The sequence below is a fragment of the Schistosoma haematobium genome, chromosome 1, assembly GCF_000699445.3.
Source record: "Schistosoma haematobium chromosome 1, whole genome shotgun sequence".
Classification (NCBI taxonomy): Eukaryota; Metazoa; Platyhelminthes; class Trematoda; order Strigeidida; family Schistosomatidae; genus Schistosoma; species Schistosoma haematobium.
In genome coordinates this window covers 73,957,779-73,974,643 of record NC_067196.1, presented here as the reverse complement: position 1 = coordinate 73,974,643, position 16,865 = coordinate 73,957,779, and the positions used below count along the sequence as shown (strand labels likewise).

General features: G+C 38.1%; 1 protein-coding gene across 1 annotated transcript; it reads left to right on the top strand.

The window, feature by feature from the left end:
• Positions 1-1,613: 1,613 nt before the first annotated feature.
• Positions 1,614-16,039, top strand: MS3_00002096 (uncharacterized protein; the record flags this gene model as incomplete). Its single annotated transcript, XM_035731154.2, has 9 exons — positions 1,614-1,817; positions 1,853-2,081; positions 3,415-3,579; positions 3,907-4,062; positions 5,235-5,712; positions 8,032-8,324; positions 12,326-12,612; positions 13,850-13,938; positions 15,816-16,039. Exons 1-9 carry the CDS (start codon positions 1,654-1,656, stop codon positions 16,037-16,039), a joined length of 2,085 nt encoding a protein of 694 aa, XP_035588247.1. The 5' UTR covers positions 1,614-1,653.
• Positions 16,040-16,865: the final 826 nt, after the last annotated feature.

The window sequence follows — 16,865 nt, the reverse complement described above, 5'->3', positions numbered from 1 at the left end:
TCGATGGAAAAGTCTATGGAAAGCTAACAAATTATTTATTCTGGGCTTGTGAACTGTAAAGTGTTCTCGAAGATTTGCTTTGGAATTATAAAGTAGACGAGAACATGTTAAAGACAAGTTTATGAATAAGTAATCAAAGGAACTGTGACCAAGTCACCTCTAGTATTTCAGTATGACGGAGAAACCGACCTTGTTATGCCAGTTTCTTGTAACACGGCAGCTTTGTGATTTTAGGGATCAACTTATTTACAGTTCTTTGAACTTCTTCCAACAGCTCACTACAGTTTCCAACGAAAGAACGACGTACAGAGGATTAATATGGTCTCAGTATTGACATAGCTGAATGCTCCATAATTGACAACTCAATGTTGTTTTTTGTTTACATATGCTTACCTTGGTGATAATTATGAGACAATTCACGTTGAAGCACCTATCAGCTACTGCGAAATAGCAGACCATCCATAAGATTTCTGCAGATAATTTTTGAAGCTCTAAACTACAATTTTTGCACATTCGCCTTCTAAACGTTTGTTCCGGCTTCAGCTGACATGTCGTTATTGAGATCCACATGAAAAGTCAAATTTGGAACTGCATAGTTACCCTTACCGTGGGAGTACCATTTAGTCTCTAGCCCTGGAAAAGTAGAAATCTTTCATGCGAAGAATCATTCATGAACAGAAAATTTCATTGTAATTCTCAACTCTTCAAATCGCAAGTTAGACGACAGAGGACAAGTAGGGAGGAATCTTATTCCAAACAGCGTGAAATTATGGTACAAAACTCTCGGATATTCAGTTTTTAGCATTTGTCAAATCTGGAAGCTATGCGCCGAGATTCCGGAATGTTCTTTCAAAATTGATTTTAAATAGGGTACATTCAGGTCTTTCAGGGCTTCCTAGAGCTCCCTTGAGCTCACCAGGGTTCGTCCCCACACGAGTACAAACACACAAGTTATAGTTTAGTACAACGTTTATGAATGATCTCAATATTAACTCGCATTACAAACAAAACTGAATCCTTAGTAAATTTCAAAAGGCAATAATCCAATACGAATTCGGGAAATATATCAGGGTTAACCTGTTTAAATTATACGATGTTTGGCTGACTTGAAAAACAAAATTAAAGCTGACGTAACAATATGTCAAATTTAGCATAAATCCCAAAATAGACTAATATTATTTGCCATGAACTACGAGCTTAAATTGTTCAAATGCATGGAAGTTAACCAGATAGTAAATTTCTTCATTGAGCTGAGATGTATCGATTCCATAATGTACACGCCAGCACGTTTCACGTGCCGGCATGTTGCTCGTGAGCGAGACTGCAGAAATTACTTTCTTCCATCCCGATATGATGTGACATTAATATTTGATCGGGCGTGTAAATTTGGTGGTGTGTCCAGTAAAACAAATGTTATCAGTATCAATGTGGAACGCTTACCAGCTAATTACTTACATCTGTTGTGAGCAGTTAACTATTATTATACTCTGAAAGGTAGACTGCATCTTGAAAGTTTTATAAATTGTAAGTTATATTTATGAGGCACTTGATTTTCTATTGATGCGATTGCAAGCTGAAGATTGAATTCGAACGTGTTTGAACAACTTGCGATTGTTAAGTACTTGGGATCGCCGCGCCGCATGAATTCCGTTGATGGAGCTGTACCAACAGTTCCTTCTGACTGAAGATATTCTCAAGAATATTATAAATGATGCGAAGCAGAACATTCAAGCGACGTTCAAAGAAATTACTGCTGCTTTGGGAGGCATTGAAACCCATGTGGATGACGATGTTTTGAGTGAAGACATTGAGAAACAGTATGTTCTACATAATTAATTAACTAGTTTTAAAGGGTTGACAAAACTGAAGACCCCCTGCTAAAACCAGTGGTTAGTCAAAAGCGGAAAGTAAAAACGAGCATTCACTCCGCGAGATGTGAGCACAGCCCTCTAAACCGTTCGAAACTAAACCAGGTAGTGGAGTCGCATAAATCGCCGACCAAGTTGTTAAAGAACTCCAGAAAGTTAAGTAAGCAGTTGCGCATTGCGAAAGATAGTCTGAAGCAAACGGAATCTAAAGATGTAAGTTGAAGTACTATATTGAGCATGTCATTTAGTAAATTTTAAGTAATTGTGAGGTTAGACTCAGTGTGTTAGGGAGTGATGGTAAATCAGTTGGTGAGGTTGTAAATCTTCGTCGACTGAGATGGATAGGCCATGTACTATACAACCACTGATTACCGTGGCACGCAGTGCTGGCTAGCGTTGGAGACGGATGGAAAAAGTTAGGGGCGGCGAAACCAAAACGTGACATCAGGTCATGGAGCCACTAACTACTGGTCTGAGCCATGTTGGTAGATGGAGACTACTTGGTTGGGGTCCGCTTGACTATCGTAACCAATGGCTGGAGACTGAGTGACATGGCTCAAAATCGATCACAATGGTGTGGGTGTATACTCTCGTCGCCTTCCCCTAAACCATGAGGTTAAAATTGCTTTATACCATTCTTTCTACGAATTAATTCTTTCTCGCTGTATCACATCCTTATGTTCAATCTTTATATATATATAATTAATTGCTTCAGTAGATTTTGTGCTCATCTTGTACTAATGAGGTATGGCAACTCGGACCGATGCATATATGTGCATAGTCCTACGTTGCAGTTAATTGACTGGATTAGTGAACTTGACAGGTTGCGGTAATTACGCAACCCATCCATCCTAAGTTGTCCTTTTCTACCCTGGTTCTTACAAGAAATCAGTCATCTGTCAGCTTTGTAGATTTTAAACCTAGCTACAGTTCCTGCTTTGGTTGTAATGAAGGTTCCTCGTTCTTATGTTCAGGAAATTTCCGTATGGGAAATAAAGACTTAATGTATTTCACTTATTGGTGACTTTGTACCAAACTGTTCTATAAATGGTTGGGAGTTCGTATCATGGGGAGGTTTCTAATATGTCTAAATTAGAATGCCCACCTCCACTTATTTAAATACATAACCAGGTATATCCAAGGATTGATTCATCTTAACTCCTGATATCCTAACATCGTTTTGTCGTTAATACTCACTTAGCACTACGTCAAGATTGACTGAAGACTTTCAGATTTCATGATAAATGACCAAAGTTTAAACCCATAGGGTATAGATTTCTTGTATTTACACCAAAACTCCTATTACATGATTCCGAATAATGTGCAAATACAAGCTGTTTTTGGTTTTGCCTCGATGTTCTGGTTAATTGGTTCATGTAAACAAACTATACTGTAACGTATAATCCTGGAAATCTGACGCGTTAACGTCAACATATGTTATTAACACGGACAAAGCAATAAGTAACGGTCATGAAGGCATTTGCACTGACTTGTTCCTCGTAATTAGTGGTTTTCTAAGCACAGCTTTTTCTGCTTCGCTTCCCAGATCTTTCAGCCAAGTGATAATATCTGCGATCTGAAGAGCCATAAGCCCCAGCTTTTAGATCCAAGCATCCTTCAAACAACTCTCTGCCCCACAAATAAAAAAAGTCTGATTTCAGCTTATATTTCCAACTCCGAACCAGTAAACGAGTGGACTACCAATGTTGAGGTAAGCGTAATTTAATATGAAATTTCGGTGACATCCTAATTTTTCGCTAATCGATTTTGATATCTTATTTTCAACTGGCAGGTCTCAGTTACCCTTATACTAAAGATCGTACTACTGATTAACATTACTGACATGGTAGTGTAGTAGTTAATGCTCTTGGTTTCCAGCCATTAAACGTTAGGTTTAAACCTTACTACCTAGTTTTGGTTTAATCAACCAATTAGTATCATTAGTTGTCACGCAATAAGTGCACTTCTTTTCATACATTTAAACATCATCTTACCATACAGATTTTTCTATTTAGATTCGTATTTCATACTTTATTAGGAAAGAAAGTGTGATCAAATTAACGAGAGCGAACTTTATATCTCCAGAACTGGGGACATACAAATATCTGCTCAAAAGTTGTCAGGAAAGAAACGAACACTATCGATGGATACTTCAGATTACCAACCACTCGTTAAACGTACCAGTTTTAATAAGGTAGAAGTTTTTCCTTCGTTTGTTTCCATAGTTGGTTCTCAGAATACTTACCTTTCATGTTCTACCACATTTTTTATTATGATGCCACTATTCATTGTCCTATATTCCTGTTAGTTATACCATAGTTAACTTGTAGGATCCGACTTACTCCTACCAAATGTGAAAATCTGTTGTATAATTTGTTGAAGTCACAATCATCCCAGTGTCTTGTTGCCAGCCTCTTAAATCTTCCACTAATAATATTACTTTGCACAATGTCAAAATATTAAGTGGGATTGATTTGAAATTTATGTGGATTGTGTTTAGGTTTCAGTTCTTCCACCCAGTCCCTTAGTTGCACACATGTAACCTACGATTCACAAAGTTTTTTCCATCTTGGGTGTTTGATATACCATATGGTTCCACGGTTATCAAAAGGAAAAAATTACAACTACGGTAATTTGGTCATAAAGATCACTTGGCAAAACATATACATTCTATCGCTTAAAAATCGCAATTAGTAATTATGTGCGGAAAGGTTTTCTGGAATTTTATTTCTGGTGTACTGAAGTTCTATGTACTTAGCTTCCATAATCCCATTTGTCAAATATTTATTCGTAATCGTCTTAGGACTTGGTACGAATGTGAGTCTCCTCAAGTTGTGACATCAAGATGAAATTAATAAGTTGAATGAAAAAGAAATTAAAATGGCAATATCAATGATGGTAATAAAGACTAAACATAGGGAATGTCTTTTTAAAAGGAATAAGAGTATGAACCTCAGGTTTTGGGGGAAGATAGGCATCTTCACCACTGCAACCGATTACGAATCGTTCTTCAACCTCAGCCACGTAATCAATAGTAAATACCAATGTACATCCTACATACATAATTCTCAGTTCAGCACACAACTATGTACGTTAATAAGTTTTACTCAGAATTTAAGTTTATGTACTGGGTTTGAACTCGTTACCCAATGATGCAAAACAGTAGACACTGACATCGTTTTACACATGATAATAAACTATGTAGTTGAAATTGATTTTGATAGTTTTGTGTTTAGTCTGATTCCTACCCAGGCGTTAGTAATCTTGCAACTATGCGTAAACGTAAATTATGGTATGTCTTTTAGCTACATTCAGTGATGGCTTCACATCTTGCTGTTACTATTATGTAGTATCTTTATCTTTCAGACAGGGTTGAATGCAAAGTCAAAACATAATGTCGAAGATGAGGCGTCGCCGAATGATAAACAGTTACTGAATCTGACTGTGTCTTTAGGTCATGCTCCCGCAACTACAACATCGTCCTCCACTAATACCACAAAGTCTCCTAGCCTCGAGTCAGCTACTTCGCTTTCCGATTCATCAAGTGCTCCCTCACGAAGTAATGTAAATGGCAACAATAGTACATTTGTAAGCAAATCACCATTTTGTGACTTATCAAACATACAGAAAGTGCCGTGCCCTTCTATATTTTCAACTGAAACTCAAATGAAACACATCCCAAGACTTCTAGTTCCCGCAACTGATAAGAGGATTACCTCTCTTGAAAACAAAGCTGCTAGTACTTGTGGCAAATCGCGTTTGTTTTCATCCACCGAAAGATTGGGTGGTGTTTCGAGGCTCAATTCTCTAAATCATCCCACTCAGGCATCAAAACCAAGAACAGGTAAGTCTTCCAAATTTTCTATCTGATACCGAGCAAGTTACCATGACCTTTTATTCTACGTAAAATCCTCGTATGTTTTACACAAATGGCGTCGTCTGTCTTGAAACATAGATACCTTAGCCTACAGGGTTAAGTTCATTGCTTATCAAATCAATCCTGACAAGGTTCACATACGCCACATAAAATAATATGATCAGTGCTGTAAGAATATTAGGCAAGACCATTAAATGTAGTGGTTGAAATTTTATCGTTGACATCCAGTGGTTAGGTTTCAAATCGGACGAAACTCGTGCTGGTTTCCACTCTTAACCACTATTCAAATTATTAAAAAACTACTAGGGTCTATTAGAAACAAACAAGTTGTCATGTAAAGCTTGTACTTCCACTTTTATGGACATTTGTTTTGGTTGTGGAAAAACTGCTACTTACTATTGTACAGTAAAAACGAAGGCTCATATTGCTCAACGCCAAGAAGAAAGTAAGGCTACGTATATCGATACGTTTATGCAACAACCGCCGACTACAACTAATCAAAATGTACAATAAAATAAGCATCCCAGCAATATGTAAATTTGGATTTATTGGATTCGCAATAGTTAATATTAAGTAGTCAGTAATTTAACGTAGGAATGCAATTTGCAGTATCAATAGATTACTTGCTCTATTTAACAAATACAACCAAACTTCAGAGTTATATATTTTGCTCCTTCCTAATAAAGTTCATAAACATACCTGAAAAGTCTGAATCAGAATTGCATCTTCGTTAAATATGAATTTTTATTCCTTTTTCAGTTAGTACCAATAACAAATCGTCTTCAGCATAGAATCAACAAGCTGCCACTTGTTTATCATTATAATCTATTTCTGAAAACTATATGCAGTCTCCCAATGTAATCTCTGTAGACTTCTCACGTAGGATACGCTATTACACTTTGCTTTTATTTATCTGATAAGCACACAAACTACCAACAGTTTCATAGCAGTATCTAAAATTGAAATCTTGAGATAGTTTCCATATCACATAAAGGATGCACTAAAACCAGACCAAAAGTAACATAATGAATAAGAAACAACATCGTTGTTTTGTTGTTCACTAGTCCCAGTTTTTATTCACTGTCCTCGAGTTGTTTGCACAGCATTACAATCCATTAGTGGTTCCACCCCATGTTTTCATGCCTCATGAAAAAAGGCAGCAGGCCCTGACAGGTTTACTCCCGAGATTTTTAAGGATGGCGGTCCAGTATTAGCAGTGAGGTTGACTGAGGTCTTAGGTAAAATCCGGGAACTGGACGTAATCCCATCTGACTGGTCTCAATAACTGATTGTGCCAGTCAATAAGGACAAAAGTCCTCTTGTGACAGTCACAGAGGAATCAGTTTGACTAATATAGTGTCTAAAATATTAGCTTCACTGATACTTCGACGCCTAACTAAAGCTCGTGAAGAGCAGATTAGAGAGTAGAGGATATTCGTAGGTCACTAGTATTCGATCATAGGTGTCTTCGAAGCATTGCTCGTATATCCTGGGACCACCGAGTAAGTGATGTAGTTGTTAGACGTACTAGGTAAGGATGGCAAGTCAATTGATGTAGTAGTGAAACCTGATCAGTTGAGATGGCTTGGATACGTGTTACATATGCCTAACGACTTACTGCCCCGACAAGCGATGTTTTATGGTATGGGAGTAGGTTGGAAGAAAGCTAGGGGCGACCAGACCAAAGCGTAGCACAAATCCATGAAGTCACTGACAAGTGAACAGAGCTGTGTTGGTAGGTGTAGACTACCTCGTTTGGATCCTCGAGACGACAGCAACCGATGGTTAGAGACCATGAATGACATGGCTCAAAATCGTTTGCAGTGACACAGGTGCATCCACTCTGTGTTTTCCCAAATTCTAATCTCAGTTCTTCATGTTCCTTTCCTTTTTTTCTCTTTCCAAATTTATTTCACTGGATTATACTCCTTGAATAACATCTCCAAACCGTAATGTTTCCGATTACTGCTTATACTTTTACTACCTCTACTACCACTGTGGGATTTGGATCGACAATCGTATCTCTGTGCTAATGTGGTATGGCAACCTGAACTGGTGTACGTCCGTCCGAAGTTCTACGTTGTTGCTGACTGACTTTCATGCCTTAAAGATATATATGTTAATTAGTATGTTCCTTCATTTCCTTACTATTGACAAGAAATACAAATTCTCGAGCCGTGATGTGTTTAAACCACACGTGCGAATAAATTGAAATGATATAAAACTGATTTCACATTTTTATTTTCCAGGTTATTATATATTGTTACTTTTGTTGCTCGTATGTAGGTTCGAAGTTAAATTCCATCAACGAAAAAGTATCCGTTAATACATCCATAAATGGTTACTCTAATAAGCAAAAGAATCGATCAGGTTCCGTTTTATCTGATAAGGAACAGCGTATGGAAGCCAAAAGACAAGTTTTTATCGAACAGATGGAGAAAAGAGAAGAGCGCCTGCGAGCTTTCCAGGACGCTCAAAAGCAAAAAATGGAAGCTCGTAAAAAGGCGAATGAAGAACGTTTTCTTGCTGTCCAACAACGATATCAACAGATGCTGCAGGGAAATCATCTTCAACTGAAAGTATGTATTTAATCTTTGTCCACTAAACTACTAAGATTATCTTATCGCTTTTGTTCTTTTTAACCACTTCTATATTTTGGACATTTTGGAATTTAGTGATTTAAGTGATAAAAATATGCTAACTTACGACTGTTGCCCCTCGTGCATGAGCACAGACCACTCATCAGGATTCTCCATCGAACTCGGTCCTGGGCAATCCTCTCCAGTTGCTATTCATTCTTTTGATATCTGCTTTCAATTTCCAACTCAATCTGTTTCCTGGTGTTCCTATCTCTTATTCTCTTCAGGATTCTAAGTTAGCGATTGCCTCGTGATACAGTCTGATGATTTTCAATATGTATGTCCCATTCGTCTTCGTCATCTTTTCCTAATTTCCTCTTCAGCAGGAAGTTGGTTTGTTCTCTCCCACAGTAGGCTGTTGCTAATGGTATCCATCCGACGGACGTTGAGTATCTTGTGTAGACATTTGTTTATAAACACCTGTACTTTTTTGATGATGGTTGTGGTAGTTGTCCAAGTTTCAGCTGCGTACAATAGAACTGTATTGAGGTTCGTATTGAATATCCTGACTTTGATATTGCTTGAGAGACAATTGTTCTGGGTCCCATATGTTCTTCAACTGTAGAAATGTTGTCCTCGCTTTACCAATCCTTGCCAGGTAGGTGAAGGTTTCCAAATCTTATCCATCAAGTGTGATTAGGTTGGTGTTCTTTGTGTTGTATTTGAGGGTCTTGGTGTTTCCTTGTGTACGTTGAGGCCTACTGATGCAGAGGCTGCCGCTACACTAGTTGTCTTCATCTAAACTTGTTCGTGTGCATGCGATAGGAGGGCTAGGTCATCTGGGAAGTCCAAATCGTCTAGTTACATCCAACCTGTCCATCGTATTCCGTGCTTCCCATCAGGTGTGGAGGTCTTCATAATCCTACCGACCACCAGAACAATGAAAAACGGAGGGGGTAAACAGCCTTGTCTGACACTTATCTTTACTTGGAATGCGTCTGTGAACTGTCCTCCATGTATGGTTTTGCAGTGTAGTCCGTCGCATAAATTCCACATGATGTTGACCATCTTTTCAGATACGCCATAATGTCGAATAGGATTCCGTAGGTTCTCTTATCCACACTACCAAACGCTTTCTCATAGTCTAGGAAGTTGATGTATGGTGACAAGTTCCATCCAGTTGGTTTTTCAATAATGATCCTTAGTGTTGCGATAACACTTCTCACTGTCGTTGTTAGCTCTTCCACGTATTTCTGCTTGTTAGCTCTAACGATCTTCACTCTCTTGTTCGCTCCTGCGTATTCAGTCTGTGCCTTGACCCTTTCTGTTCTTGTCCGACTGCTGTTAATTATATTCTTCTTCCTCTTTCTTGAGTCCTGTCCAAGGTTTCGATAAAGATTCATTCTATATGATGATGCTTCTTGCGGCCCACAACCTTCTGACGCGTTGATCCCTCTCCAGTTGTCCTTAATAGTGGTCTCCTCTTCGTTGAGTAGATCTTTTAACTTGTTGCTGAGAGTTATTTTGAATTTGTCAGTATGTCGAAGGAAGGCTGTATTGAACCTTTGTAATGCTGTTTTCCCAGCTGTCCAGTGCTTCTTTGGCCACAATCAGGTGGTGATCTGAATCTATGTCAACCCCACTCTCTGTTGTCACATCTCCAATTGACCTTCTGAATTTTCTAGTAATGTAAATATAATCGGTCTGATTCTCTGTAGTATGATTCAGTGAGACCAAAGTAGCTTATGTATGTGCTTGTGAGAGAACATAGTGCAACCAATAACAATTTTGTTGACTGCACATAAATTTGCAAATCTCTCACCAGTCTTGTTCCTTTCTACCAGTCCATGTCGTCTCATCATACCTCTAAACCCGGTCTTGTTTACTCCAACTTTGGTGTTTAGGTCTCCCATCAGGATGGTCTGGTCCCTTCTTGGGCACTTCTCCATGTTCGACTATAGCCCGTCATGAAACTGATCTTTATCGTCTTCATCGCTATGATTGGTGGGCACATAGCACTGGATAACATTGTGATTCCCTCCCTTGTTTTGAAGGACGGTTTGATGGTCCCGGATTCATGATATTTCCGCCCTGTAATTGCTTTTCGTGCTTCTCTGGATAGCGTCAGACCAACTGCCCGAGTGTGCGGAGCATTTTCCCCTTCATGTCGAAAGTATAGCTGCATCTGTTTCGAATCTTACCTTATATCTAATGGGTTTCACTTATTTCGTTGTCCACCCTGTTGTCACTCCTTATTTCTGTAGCTATTTCATTGGACCTCCCAGTGTCCCACGTTGTTCGGACATTCCATATACTTATTTTAATTTTTGGTCTGGTTGTTGGAATGATCATCTGTCTCCATCAACTGCCGAAGAATTATTGGCTTTCACCAAGCGGCGTCATTATTCGACTCCGAGGACAAAGTTTAATTTACCTATCCCAGTCGGTTATTTGATAGTGAACAACGTTATTCAAGTGGAAGTAGGTGACGTGGGATTTATTTCTGTGACTGGATAATAGCGAGACGTGTAAAACTTCGTAATTTGAAAGGAGTGGTCAAGATGTTCGATTTTAATTTACTATGCTGTTGGTTTGAAACACGTTCTACCTACTTCGGTTTCAGGAGTCAGATGGTATCAGTAGCACTCACTTAAAGTTTCGCAAGGCCAAACATAAGAATCATACCGTGATTTGGGTAGATTTCGTGCATACACTTTTAAATCGAAAATAACCATCCACTCTTATACCTTGATATTGGTGCTATATTATGTTTCATAACGTAAGACAAATTTACCAAATTACAACTTTGTTCATAAGGATTATCGTTTTCCTGATAATATTGCTCAATTCACAGTGTGTTTGAAACACTTTGCCCATCATTCTACTAACTGAACATACAGAGCACCTTAACGGGTTTCCGCGGCGTCCTGACCCTTTCGAGTTGATGTCTGACAACTCTTTGTGTTCAGTCATCGTTGTCTCCGAAGAACTGTTGGAATCCAATTGCCACGCCATGTTAGTAATCCGGAAGTTCAGCTATGTTTGAGCACATTGATGGTAATTCGATTATTGTCAATATCATGAAACATCGGCTCCAGTAGCTTGAACATGTTTTAAGAATGCCATCTGGGCGGCCTCCATATCGTAAGTTATTTACCAATCCTGAGACTGGTTGTGAGAAGCAAAGAAGTGTTAAGTTTATAACATGGTCCCGTGGTATAAAAGAAAGCCATCCTGACATCTGTCACCCGTCACAACTCCCTGGTTCGTATCCGAGAGATGGTGCAACCCGGTGTATTGGGATGTTATCATACATGACATGGCTTAGAATAGTGTTCTACATCCGTAAAAATCCAAACAGAACTCCCTTAAATGAAAAAATTCCCTCCGTTTATATTTTTACTGCATTGTATTCCATAATATATACTACTCCTGTTAACTTGGATTTTTCTTTCTTTTATATTATACCATCATTGAATTAACCACTTCTATGAATCCGGTGTTAATCTTGTTGTGCTAATGCGGTATGGCGACTTGGAACTCATATGTACCTGGTCCTACGTTGTAGCTGACTGAACTTTGATTTTTGTTCTCTTCGTCGTTAAGAATCATACTCCTCTTCCTCCCACTCTCTGTTCACAATTTCGTTTTCTCATTTGTGCATAGCATATTTCTTTTGTTGCACATCTGTGATTATTAACACATGCCAAACACACGGATACTACGAGGACTTACCTGTATATACATTCAGTTTGACTGCATAAAATGGTGTATATCTTGACGATTTCGTTTATTCAAATATTTATGTCATCAACTGGCTAATATTTAACGGTACTAAAGCACGGTTGGTTGATACTTTACAATTTGCTCCGACAATATTAGTGTACTGTCAACTTTTATTTTGGGATGCAAGTCCTACATGGTTAGTTGGCAAAAATAAAATTAACATTCAATTGTTTATGACTAAAATGCTTTGGTTGGTTTTGCTGGTTTGATTTTAGGAAAACAATACTTCTGTTACATCCGTCCAGCCAAGTAACGTAAGTGCTAAACCATTTCAGACTACTACTCTACTGAAAAAGTGTAATGTAAATTTAAATCCTATGGATCATACTACGTTAAAGGTACAAAATAAACCTGTTACAATGATCAAACAAACTCAACCGAACACCTGCCCAAAACCCCAGCCGGTTTCTAAACTCAATGTAGTCCAACAACCGAAACTGCAAAATGAAGAGAAAGAAACCATAACTCAAAAAGTGTCACTCATAAGCAGCCCACTTGTCAAGTAAGCCTCTCTCTCTCTTTATATATATATATATATATATATATATATATATATATATATATATATATATAACGCTGTACAACTTATGTGAGGAAATTCATTATTCCTAATAAGTCGACCGTCGATAAAAATTTCATGAAATTTCAGAAAACCTTGTATATGAGATGTAGTATCGGTAAGACATCTACTTGGAGGCTAAGCATACGATCGCTTTGTTTAATTATACACATGACATACGTAGATTTTTAAACAAATAATTGTTATTAAGTCACTCTTCTCAAACTATATTTTTGTTCATTTTAATATTTTATTTTTGTACAATTGTGTAGTACGATAACTCGGATTAATGCACTCGGTCATAACGATCGTAGAACATGGTGCATACATGCGTTAATTCAGGTTGTCATACGAGATGAAATTATCAAACAAAATTCCAGAGTAGTATCGATAGTAGCGAAAACGATTAGATTTTGAAAAAAAAGCAACTAGGAAATTTTTGGGGCTCAAGTTTTAAGGGAAGACAACGAATGAATGGATTTACCACATTTCAGTCGATTCTGAGTCATACCATATAACTACCTCGTCAACTGGCTTGTCATCATTGCTTAGTACCCATGCCTGATTTCAGTGGTCTCAAAGGAAATAAGTAGTGCTCCGAAAGCACCTATAATTGAGCGCTAATAACTTACGAATGTCTTCTACTTTTAAAGGCCACTTTTCACATCCATAAATTAAAACGGTAAAGTTCTACGTAGTATACTTATCATCTGGTTAGTAGATAGGCATCTCGTCTACTCCCCAAGCAACGAAAGCTGACAAGTGCCTGCTGAGCTTTCTTGAACCATACCGAGATTTTGTCAAACACCAACTTACCGATGCTGATAAGACTTCTAAGATAAGTGAAGTAGTTAGTGCGCCCAACTACTTAGCTGCCTGTAGTTAGTCGACGTATTGATGCAGATCAGTCCGTAAGCAGTGTTTTGCATATGGGAGTGAAACTTAGGTCAGACATGGTTGGATCGTTAGTCAAGGCGATCAAAAGACTCGAGTTTGTTTATTTCAATGATTTTAATAAACCTAGTTGTCCTTACACTTTGGAATGATCTCTTTACCTCCCGTACTAGAAACTACTCAATTTTTGGTTGTGTTTATTTTAAAATTTTGCCGTTTAAATTCAAACCACAATGTAAATAGATTTTGACTGTTATATAACCAATATTTTTTCACATGATTTCAGTGGCTCTTTCGACATATCACAGCTGAATTCTGATTCGGAATCAGACGACGACGAGCCAACTATGAAAGTTCCTGGTTGGTGTCGTAAAGGTATTAGCCTACATTTTCCTGTTTTTTTATTAATAATTTGTTTTAATTACTCTGAAACGGTTTTGCAATGACCGATAAAGTCACCTCAATAATTAATAGGTCCTACCAGCCTAACCGGTTATAGGAAGTAGCACGATTATGTGTTAACCAAAGCTGTCACACTTCGCCCACATAAAAAGCCACTGCAAATGTAGTAGTATTTTCAAGTGTGGTAAATAAATAAATTATTCACAAACTCTAAAACATTCATTACATAACTAACTCCCGACCGTTGTTGCTACCTTGACGTGGTGGTCGGGCTGTGGCAGTGTCTGTCATTGAAAGGCGTACCCCAGAAGTACATAAACCTTGTAAAGGCTCTTTACTCGAACACTACTAGTCGAGTCAGAGCTTATGGCGAACTGTCATCTACTTTTGCAACCTCAAGTGGTGTCCGTCAAGGCTGTCCACTTTCCCCATTTTTGTTTAACTTCATCATAGACTTACTGATGGAAATAACTTTCTCGTCGACTGAGTTCTCGGGTATTGATCTCCTACCAGGAGGTCCACTTATCGACTTAGAATACGCAGATGACATAGTCCTGTTTGGTGAAGACGCTGACAAAATGCAGAGTCTTCTGGTAGCACTGAGCAACAATGCCAGGATGTTTGGAATGCGCTTCTCTCCCTCTAAATGCAAGTTGTTGCTTCAGGACTGGTCTGCGTTAACACCTGAACTAAGGATAGGGAGTGAAGTAGTCGAACGCGTTGACAACTTCACTTATCTTGGAAGTCTGATCAGCCCTAATGGGTTGGTATCGGACGAAATCTCAGCACGGATTCGAAAAGCTCGTTTGGCCTTTGCCAATTTACGTGACCTTTGGCGAAGGCGAGATATACGTCTATCAATAAAAGGACGAATATACTGCGCGGCAGTCCGTTCTGTTTTAATTTACGGCAGCGAAACATAGCCATTAAGAGTAGAAGACACTCGTAAGCTATTAGTATTTGACCACAGATGCCTTAGAAATATTGCTGGCGTCTGCTGGGATCACCGGGTAAGTAATAGTGAGGTTAGACGCAGGGTATTAGGTAATGATGGTAAATCAGTCGATGAGGTTGTTAATCTTCATCGACTGAGACGCATGAGCCACGTGTCGCGTATGCCTGAACACCGATTACCACGACGCGCAATGCTGACTAGTGTTGGAAACGGATGGAAGAGATTTAGGGGCGGCCAAACCAAAACGTGGCATCAGTGCTTGAAGTCACTAACTTCTAGTCTGAGCCATGTTGGTAGATGCAGACTACTTGCTTGGGGTCCGCGTGACTATCGTAACCAATGGTTGGAGACTCTTGGTGACATGGCTCAGAATCGATCACAATGGCGTCGGTGTATACACTCTCTGTCTTCCCTTAAACTAAGAGATTAAAATCGTTTTATACCTTTCTTTCTACGAACCAATTCTTTCTTCTTGTACTATATCTCTATATGCAATCTTTCTCCTACATATTACTACCTTTGACCTAACCACTCCTATGAATCCGGTGTTCATCTTGTTGTGCTGATGCGGTATGGCAACTTGGACCGATGCACATATGTGCCTGGTCCTACGTTGTAGCTGACTGACTGACATAACTAACTGATTAATACTGATCAGCTCCGTTGTCGCTGAAAGTCACTTATCCCAACAAGCCTTATTAATCTTTCATGCAGTGTTGAGTGCGTTTATATATGATAAAATAGGAAAATTAGTAAACTAGGATACATATGAAATAATTATAAAAGAAACACTCATTTATTTTTGAAACAGAATAAGAAATACACAAATTTTCTATTTATAATTTAATAGTGGGAAAATAGTCAACTTATATAATCATTTTCAATTTCATTTAAGGAAACCCTGAAATGATAGCGGCAATGTCTGATGTTTACTCGAACAAACTAAAATGGCAAAATGAATTCCTACCTGCATCTATGATAACTTTTGATATTGGTGATGTATTCCGTAATTATCAGTATACCATTCGACCACGTACAAGCAGCGGTATATGGAATACTCCTCCTGGTGCTTCAAAGAGTTCTACTGGTCGTTCAATTATAAAGAAGATACTCTTATGAATACACACTAAGTTCTCAAAAACTTGTACATTCCCTTTTTATTAACATTTGTTTGTGTACTGTTATACCCCCTACTTCACTAACTTTGCTTTTATTACTTATATTAAATTATTGGATATATGTCTAGTTCCAATTATACATAATCCTTCCAGTTGTTAAAAAATTGACCTTATCCTATATTCATGTTAAGATTTGTTAAATACCTTATGTGAGTTATTTTCCTAATGATAGAACGGTATATGTGTAGTGTTACTGTGTTTTATCTTTGTATTCTTCTGGGTGTAAAAGTAAAACAATAGCTCGGATTTCAGATTTTAACGAAACGTTTATTAAGTATTTAGATAGGCAGGCTTCTGTAAAAAATCGTTGATAAATATATCCTGTCGACTACCCAGTAATGTTTGTCAACATTATCATGTTCACGAAGTGAAAGCTAGAGAAGGAATGACTAATAGAGACAATTTCATTTAAGATTTCCAGGTATTAACGTGTAAGTCCATTACCGTATATCAGAATACAAATAGACTTTGGTCTACATAAAGTCATTCGGCAACAACGAAAGCTTTGAAAGTCTAAATAAGCAAGTTTTAGTGATGTAGATAATGAAAACGCTGGTATGACTACTTCAATATGAGTATGACAGTTAGTGTAAAATAACCCTACAATTTCATTCGCGTGCGACACTTATGACAGCTATGGTGTATTTCTAGTCTAAGATGCAGACTGTTGAGAAAAGCACACGGGATTCGTTCCGTCCTATGGATTTATAATATTTAGGCTTCTAATATGATTATTTGGTTGCAATTTTTTTAGCTCAAAACTTATC